Raw genomic sequence first — 9320 nt, forward strand, 5'->3', positions numbered from 1 at the left:
TCTTAATTATAAGATTTACAATTTTAACTTCAAAGAATGAGCTAGATGTTAAATCTTCTTTTAAGGGTATTAAATGGGAGGTCAGGTACACTGCCGGCTTTTCTAGAGTTAACGGCTCAATCAATGGGAGGGTTAGGATGAGAGGGGATATGAGACTTTTTCAAGTGAAGAAATTAACTTTGTTATGTTCAAGTAGTGATCTAAATGATTAAGGGCTAACAAATAAAATGGGCAGATCTTTGAAGGAATGCTGGCCCCCAACAATAAAATTGTTTATGACCTGGAATTAGAACATTATGTCCCAGCTTCTGTTAGTAAGATGGTTAAGATTGTTACATGATTTGTGTAGCAATTAACTCAGGATTATCGGGACTCCGCCCAAGCCTTTAAAAAAGTGGCTAGTACATAGAAAATACTGTAACTTCATACATTATGTCATAACTGTGCTCCAAGGTTGGGATGAGCTGCCTCAGCTGGCTGGCGGGGCAAGAGGTGCAGGCTCTGGAGCCACGTCTGCTGCTCCCAAAAACCCATTGTCGCTGTGGTGAAGTTTATTGTCTAATCCCCACTTGGTAGCAGTTTTTAAATCATCTTGGGCCATCAATCTTGAGAATTCCTCATGGTTGTATTGCAATTCGACTTTCCCCCCAAGTTCTGTTGGAAGATCATCCACATCAAAATATGATTTCATGAGTTCCACACTCTCTTTGTTCTTGGGGTAGACAAATTTCACCTTCTCAAATGTTTTTTGATCCAGGAAGTACTTTACAACCTGCATGGACAGAAGCCAAGCAAGTTAAATCATTGCATTGGAACAGCCTCCAGAAATTATGACACCTCATAAGCACATGGAAGAGGAAGAAATTTGGAAAAATGGAAACATGGCTTCTGTAATTTTCGTCTGTCCAAACTCCAACCTCAATTAAAAAGCATAATTCAAAATGGAGATCTTCATGGCTAAATTTAAGGAGTTGGGAGTCCAACATACAACAGGATTATAAATACACTGCAGTATAAAGACATTAAGGCTGCATTTGGTATGCATTCTAAGCCGATAAAGCATTAGACACAACCTTACTTCCACACACTCATAAACCTCTGGAGCAACTATTTATTTACCGTATATTTGTCATCTCATCTTTACAACCTCACATTTTGTGCCGCACACCCCACTCCTTGAAAATTTCAACTCTAAACCATTGTTAAAGAGAATAATGAACTATACAATTACACTTTGAAAGTGTTTGGAATCGTACAGTGGACTTTTTGAAATTATGGGTGCAGTTGGTGTGATTTCTTGGAATGCATTATCAATGAATACCAAATACAGCCTAAGTCAATCATTCTACAGCCCATCACTAGAATACAGACAGATTCATTGTTGGCCTTGAGTGTTAATTATTGTGTGTGTGTGTGTGTGTGTGAGAGAGAGAGAGAGAGAGAGAGAGAGAGAGAGAGAGAGCAAGTGATGCTTGGACTAATCTTGTGTCCTGCTTCTCAATAGAAGGTAAAAACAAATTCATTTCAGGTTGTATGAAAAGAAGCCATTTCATTTTAATGTTGATAAGAATGGAAACAAGTTCTATTTTTAGGAAGACCACATGCATGAAAAAAATTCATCCCATGTGACAATCTAGCATGAAGTTTGGCCCCATAAGGTTACATGTGAAGTGAAGTACGATAAAATTTTCAGTAGTAAAGAGAAATAAAGTAACAATGTAAAAGAAACTCTTAATTGGGGTGTTTGGTTTGGATTGATGTAAAGTGATAGGAAACATGTAAGGCCCACAACATAGAGAAGAAGATGGGAAGAAAAAGATATTTTCAATGATGTTTTGGTTGAAAGTGAAGTGAAATTAAGTTACCATAATCGGAATATTTTTTAGTTAGACATTTTTTCATTGAAGTGACTAAAAATCTTCCATTTTGTTATAATTTTTATTCTACTTCACTTCTAACCAAATGGATCCTTAATATTCAGTTTAAAAGAAACTTAAGTATATCTATAAGTGTTTTCGTTGATTCCGTTCACATTCACCAAAGAAACAAGAGTCTCACTCGGATAAGTTGAGTTCTTACCTTCCAAAATGCTTCAAAAATTCTCGGGGGATTGTAGAGAAATGCCATCCCAAGTCTCTCAGGATAGTGATTCTGTAGAATATTGATAGTCTCTCGGGCAGTTTTTATGGGCACACTGTTGTTCAATGACCAGCCAGTGAAGTCTATTAACCACGACGTCTGTTCTTGATCATCAGGAAGATTAAGGATAGCATTCTCCAGCAAGTACACTAGATGCCTCATCTGGTTGTCATGTGATTGTGTGTTCTGCCCCAAAGGAAGAAAAGGTTAGAACAGATCATACCAAAGGGGCTGATTTCAAAATCTAACAGAATGGCATTCATGCTTCATAAACGATAATCAAATTACAAGAGAACCACCTGCATTCCGGGTCTCAATATAAGAACAGTCCTCCCAAACCGATCATGAAAATTTGCTCTGTATACTTTGCCGGTCTCACCCTCAATTGCAACTTCATGCTGAAAATGAATTTCTTATTCAGGATAAGTGCAATATTTCATTAATTGAATTCAAAGGGAATTACAAACAGAACATATCTAGCAAAATATCAAATACCACTGGGAGAGGGGGCATCAAATACTACAAGAGGTAGGATGCTTTTCTGACATAAAGATGCACATGAAGACACCTGGAAAGGAGTGGGCCCTACCATTTAATGAGTCCCATTTTATGAGCTCTGCAAGAAAAAAAAAAAAACAAATAGGGGAGATGAACTTGGCCATCCTTATGGCAAAAGAATCTACAGGATATGAGGACCTTAGGGAGAAAAAGGGGCGCTCAAAATTGATCTAGGCTCAAAGCCTATGGCCAGGCCTGCTAGGTGTTCTTAGATTTTTTTTTTTTTGGGTACAGGGACACTTCAGGATCTAAAAGGGAAAGATGGATAACACCATGCATTTCATATGCTCACTTATCGATCATGATAAAAGATCTGCAAAAGGCTTCTCCAAGCTAATAATGTTTAGAGACAGGGAAGACCCTGCCTGCCCACTGTCGTTGCCGTACGTCCCAAGTAGGTTCATCAGTAAAGCATAACCTCTCAAATTAGTCAGAGGCAGCTCTTGGCTGCATTTTCAGTTCACCGACAACATGCACTTATACTATGAAGCATAAAATCATAAATCTTAGAGACCAAGTGCTTTGAGATAATACAAACCCTAGCAGTGAGTAAATAGAAAAGTTGCATTGCAGATTCGCAGGTAAAACACATATACACCAGCAGTAGAGAACTATCTCTCTGTCCAAGATCAGCTGATTTTTGGGATCTTGTGATTGAAAGTAAAGGAAACATATGAGGTAGGATTAAACCTCATTAATTTTTAAGGCTAGCCCATTTATTAATTATTACATTCCAGTCTTCAGAAGTCCAGTGACTACTAGAATGAATTCAAAGGAACTTGAAGGTAAGGGATACCAGAAAGGACAAGTTTATCCAATAGAAAGTAGTTCATCTATCATAAGAAGAAGGAGCTTAGGCCCAGATAGAGCGATAGAAAGAAACAACTCCTTCCAATCAAACTGGACATGGAGATTTCCAACTGAACCCAACAGCCAGTGATACTTAGTGATGAAAGCTGTAAATAGCATTACAATTGGATAAACTATTACCCAGCCAGAAGAATCACTCTTCTGTGTTTTAGTGGAATGCATCCGGTCAATATGTGAAAAGATTCATTTCAAACTTTTCCATGACTGCCAAGATTGTCCTCACAATTGCTCACCGGCCAGTTCGATAGGGGTATTCTAAAATTCCATTGGGAGAATAGCTTGTGCTCCAATTCTTAGGGACAGTTTGACATAATTTCAAAGGTTGTTCCACGGGGAAACTTGGGCCAACAGAGATGAGCAGTGTCTCCAGGTATAGCTCTCTGTATGATCAATGCATCTTAAGGCCCCTAATGGTAACTCTTAACGATTGTGATTTCCAACTCTTCTGGCATCTCGCGCAAGATACACTCCACAGCTTCAAGAGGCTGTGGTGATTAAGTAGTTTAATCGAGGTAGAAGCAGTATGGAAACTCTCTCATCAGATTAAACAGAACCATCTACCTTGAACATTTTGTCTGAGTGGATCTATAGGATCTGGTTTCGAAAGCATTCCTCTAGTTTTTGATGAATTTCACTTTCAACCCGATTCATCGCCTGCATGCCCTTTACACCTGTCATTCCAAAGAACAATTGCACATACACCCCCGCACATCTTACCCGGCCGCTGGCACGGAGTTAGTCAGGGCTTCTTCCTTGAGTCCTGTCACGATCGTGCACTTGACGAAAGAGCTACTCTAGATACAATAGTAATTTCCCCCCTTGCTAGATATACTCCTGCAAACCACATCAAGGATAGAGGGATCAGAACTTTCTGACTGATCCCAAACTAAAACGGTATGATCAGCCAATCCTAGCTAAAACTAACTCAAATCAGCCAAAGGAAATCCTTGATTCCTTGCACCTAAATGGCCACATCACCATACATGCTCATTTATTGAGCAACTATGCTTTTTCCACCATGGAGATAGAGGGCGAATAACTACATAAGTGGTTGTATCTCCACACATGACAATCATACAGGTGCTGAAACACTACAACCAATGCACCTAATTATTTCCTACATTCCACAATATGTGAAAGTGATTGCAAAACAACATAGAGACCTTAGCAAAATGGAGTGCTAACATATGCTATGTAAACTATGAGTTAAAAAAGGTCCATTCAAATAGAAAGCAATATATATTCCCCCTTCCCCAACCCTCCCACCCCCACACGTAGAGAATATATATATATGCAAAAATATATAGTAAAAGCAGCAGCAGTATAACGAGTGATCAACCTAGTCATGGGCAATAGTATGTTGTAACCTCAACTCATTTTAATGATTAATTGCATATGTCCAAAATAAGAGATTAATCCCAAAGTCTGAACAGTTCAGATAGACCCAAAGCCTTCTCCTACTACAACCCTAAGTATATTTACTTAAATACTAATTAAAATAAAATTTAATAAGACTCTAATTACAATTTAGCAAGTCCAATAATAGCTTAACCCCTTTTCCCAATCAATGAAAATTACTGACTTAAGCAACAAAGTTCCTACTCAATTAATTACTTCCCCAGTAGAAATCTCGTCACAGACTAACACCCTCTCCATGAATTGGTCAATACTTTCTTAATCCAACTTAAAATCACAAGATCAGTCTTATCAAATAGTACAAAATCGCCCTAAACAAGAAAGTTTCGATTTTTCAGAAGTAGCTCCACACATCGACTCCCCCGAATTGATTGTTACTTTTTTTGTTGTTGGGGGAGGGGGGGCTTGATGTTCTCTGGCATCATTTGAAATAAATGTAGGCACCTCGACAAAGTACTGACAAACTTCAGAGAAAAAAAATTGTACAGAGAGTCCTTGTATTATGGCATAAGCATCTGATCTACACGTAACAAATAGACAATTATACCTAGATTTCATTGTTACACATCTGTGGCTTCAAATTTTTAACTGCAGTAGAGCTGTTCTTATATTCTTATTGTTAAATTGAGAAGCTTTATTTTGTTTCCTTTTAAAGAATAGAATTTTTTTTAAGACAATTGGGGTAGGTGGTCGGCAAGGAAAAAGATACGTTACTGGAGGTAATGCACCTTACAACCCCTGGACAAGCTACTTGCAACGCATCCAATAAGAGTTCTTCCAATTCTCCCTATAAATGCGTTTATACAATGCTTGTAAAGCCTTTGTGCCACATGAAACCATTGAACATTGTAGAAGATAATTAATCAAATTAAATTCCTAATCTTTTGTAAAAACAGGACATTTCATGTTCATCTGTATGAAGTAATGTTATTAAAAAGGGATGTGCCTCAGATCACTTGGACCCGGCTGTCTGATGTGGTCCAACTTCCGTGAAGACAATGCTAAGGAGTCATGTTATAGACTAGGAACAGATTTTAAACAATAAGGAGTGTACAAAAGGGTGGAAAAACTCTCAAGGATCAAACAAATAGTTAACTTTAAATATTTTTTAAAATATTGAGGTAAGGGCCAATCTTCTTTACCCAGCGGATCTCCTCAGGCTTATAGGATGACCTCCACTTAAGAGTTTCTTCCAACATTTTCTTTGACTTGTCAATATTCCAATTTCGAGCCTCCAAATATCTCCTTAGGCATGCATCAGTACAGTACTGTAAAATACACCCTGATAGTGGTCCGATAGCAGTCCTTAGTTCATTGACCTGTCAGAAGAATCAGGATCAGGTAGCATTTATATGCAGGAGTCTTGGTTTTCTATTTTAAGAAAATTGTGACAGTTTTGTCTATATACAGAACAAAACAAGGCTCTGAAAAGTTCAACTGATCACACATTGCATCAGCCACCATGCGCCAAAAACTACAGAGGTGGGATACATGCAGTGTTTCATTATCATGTGGGACATATTTTGCAGCCAATTGATGGCCAGTCTCATATTCATTTATAGTATAAGGATATGAAAGAATGCCCGAACCAATGAGGACTTAAGTCATGCCACGTAATCATGTAATAGGCAAACAATTGAAGAGTTCTGTGATCTTATCTTGTATATCTGAAGTTCTGATTACCTTCTCATCCTTCTGCACAGAATCATTCTCCTCAGAATTATGAGAAGTCCTCCACCGAAACATGGTGACTACTTTCTCAATCTGCAATATTGTCTGACCTGTGATAGTGGATATCATATAAGATCATTAAATATTTGTGATCATGAGAGAGAAACAAGCAATTTGTAAGAATGAAACTGAGACAAAATAAACATATATATACAGGCCTAAAAGCACCTATTAATCCAAATTGATGAGCTGAATGATTTTCTACAGCCTGTATGCTTTATAAGTTTAATGTTTTTGCTGTCAAACTAGAAAACCTAAATCCCTGATCTGATAGTTCAGAAGAAAACAATATGGTATGGTGTAAAGTACTTACTCTCCATATGTTTTATCTCCTGAATAAACGAATACATTTCACACAGATTATATTTGTCATCACATAAAAGTCCTAATGTAGTATTATATTTGAAAGAATCAAAATAGTAGCCAGTTGACAAAATATCTATACTCAAAGGATGGTCCAGATGCAAATAATGAAGACTAAGAGTGAAATAAGAAGCAACTTTGAAGGAGAAACTAAATAATAACCGTGAGGGGCAAAACAGCAATTTTCATCCCAAGATTAGGGTTCAGAAATTAGGGTAATATAGTGCAAACAATCTCTGATTTCAATAGTTAACTTGAATCAACAAACGGAAGCAAAACAGTAACTATTTGTACACAAAACAGTAACTTTTTCAGATCTTGAGAAGGGAAGAGCAGAATCGGTATTTTGCAAATATCTCAAGATCAAACCACCAAAAAGAGCCCTGATTGAATTGACAGGACTCTAACTAAACTAATGAATTAAATCTCGTTTTTTCCTACTTTCTACCAATATTTTAGGCCCATTAAAGTGGCCTATTACAAAAAAGACCCGGGATCAAAGGTCTAACACATACATAACCCAACCCAATGCTTATTTTTAATAAAATAAGTCTATTAAGTGACTTATCTGCATCAAGTCCACCAGCAGGTTGCCCTGAATGCGATTTGTGTTAAATCTGGACTCATCTTTGTAGGCAAGTATCCCAACTCTATGCCTTGGTCTACCAAGTCACAGAAACTATCCCATTCACTAAATTAATGGATAATACCTTCAAAGTTTAGTCATAGGAATTTACAATTTGCCGTTTAAACTCCCTTCATCCCCCAATGTAAAATATGGGAGTGTGGTCAAATAGATGCATAGGGAAGTCAGTTGGAAATAAGAGATCCTTATCTCCCCTAGTACAACGGATGATAAGAAAATTTTACCTAAAGTGGGTCAGATAGAAGATTTCTTAACACACCAAATAAAAAATTCACTACAAAGGACCCCTCCACCTACAACAGGGCATGTTCAGTTTCTCTCACTGGCTTCTCCTTTCTGATCAAAACTTAACAGACATTTTATTTACTTTGCATTTGACACCAACAAACAAGGTGTATCATTAAACAATTTGCAATTCACGATCTGGCAAAACTCGCTTCATTAGCGTAGCCCAGAAATTGTGATTCGAAACTTCGATTTTACTGCTAGAGAGTTAGGGAAAGCTCACCGAGAACATCTCAGCGGGAAATCAATAGGGAGTCCATTATAGAAGAACAAGTAATCGATGAGTCAACTGGAGTATAACAGGTAATCAAATAGAGTCAAACAGACAAGATTTAAAATAATAAACAAAAAAAAAAAAGGGAAATAAGATCTTAAAGGTAAAATCAAAACTAGCTTACAAATTAAGATCTGGACATGAATTATAGAATAACACGAATCTAATGATAATCATCAAACATTGAACCAGAAAAGAAATCTAGAAAATTTCTTCCGCTATTCACAGGAATTACAAGGGGAAGAAAAAAAAAAGCTAAGAGTTAGCAAGTAAATGAAGAGTCAAAACTTGAAAACTAATTTATTTTCCCCCCTCCACACAACACATACACAGAGACTCTGGACATACCTGGGGAGCAGATTAGCAGAAGAGTTTCGGAATGGTGGTGAGGCCTCAGTTTCTCAGTGCTGAGGCTTTAAATTCCAATGGTTTAGGGCAGAAAAGAAAGTGGGTTCTTGTTTTATAACAATAATGAAGAAACAGACTTTGCTGACTTTACGTTAACATTCACATTTCAGGGACATTAGATTAGTCTTCTCCCTCATCTCATGAACTCGCAACGACTGCGATCGAACAAGATAGAGAGAGAAAAATAGAGATGTGCGGTCCCCGTAACAGTGCCTATAAAGTGGAAGTTGGAAGTTGCCTTCTTTTGTTGGGTTGGGCACCTTTTTTTTGGGAGTTGCGGAAAGCTAGCTGTTTAGGAACTTTCTTGCTACCACGGCTTGTAGTCAAGCGAAATAGAATAATCCACTTTCCATTTGATTCACAATCTTCTAGGTTTCCATGCACATTAACAAACGCTAAGTTCTCAACTTGTAAAAAAATGTCCGTTCCCACCATGGATTTAGAGGATCGTTTCGGTATTGATATTGATATTGGTATCTGATATCAATTTGGATCGAAACGTATTGGTCAGGTTTGTCTAGATCTTTTTAAAAAAAGTATTAATTTTTTATTATTTTACCCCTGAAATGCTACGGTGGTGTTGAGCAAAGGAAGAACAGTTGAGCTTCAATCCTTCGTTCTTTGTCAAAA

At 37.4% G+C, this 9320-nt stretch overlaps 1 protein-coding gene across 3 annotated transcripts; it reads right to left on the reverse strand.

Annotated features, from left to right (window-relative positions):
* Positions 1-238: 238 nt before the first annotated feature.
* Positions 239-8885, reverse strand: LOC122074671 (phosphatidylinositol transfer protein PDR16). Of its 3 annotated transcripts, XM_042639605.1 has the most exons (7): positions 8631-8885; positions 8232-8297; positions 6667-6764; positions 6126-6302; positions 2439-2537; positions 2080-2325; positions 239-772 (listed from the first exon to the last, which is right to left on the reverse strand). In XM_042639605.1, exons 3-7 carry the CDS (start codon positions 6727-6729, stop codon positions 470-472), a joined length of 888 nt encoding a protein of 295 aa, XP_042495539.1. In that variant the 5' UTR covers positions 6730-6764; positions 8232-8297; positions 8631-8885; the 3' UTR covers positions 239-469. The 3 variants fall into 3 exon arrangements, with proteins under 3 accessions (XP_042495539.1, XP_042495538.1, XP_042495540.1); XM_042639604.1 differs by lacking the exon at positions 8232-8297 and having other exon boundaries at positions 8631-8883; XM_042639606.1 differs by lacking the exons at positions 6667-6764; positions 8232-8297; positions 8631-8885 and adding an exon at positions 4129-4401 and having other exon boundaries at positions 6126-6262.
* Between the last annotated feature and the right edge of the window lie 435 nt (positions 8886-9320).

Source organism: Macadamia integrifolia, chromosome 3 (assembly GCF_013358625.1).
Source record: "Macadamia integrifolia cultivar HAES 741 chromosome 3, SCU_Mint_v3, whole genome shotgun sequence".
In the NCBI taxonomy this organism is placed as follows: domain Eukaryota; kingdom Viridiplantae; phylum Streptophyta; class Magnoliopsida; order Proteales; family Proteaceae; genus Macadamia; species Macadamia integrifolia.

Excerpts from the sequence above, each read along its gene's own strand:
- LOC122074671 (XM_042639605.1), bottom strand. The coding sequence starts at position 6,729 with ATGTTTCGGTGGAGGACTTCTCATAATTCTGAGGAGAATGATTCTGTG. Across the intron at positions 6,303-6,666 it reads CTGTGCAGAAGGATGAGAAG|GTCAATGAACTAAGGACTGC; the intron begins GTAATCAGAACT and ends TTCTTCTGACAG. Across the intron at positions 2,326-2,438 it reads TATTGAGACCCGGAATGCAG|AACACACAATCACATGACAA; the intron begins GTGGTTCTCTTG and ends CCTTTGGGGCAG.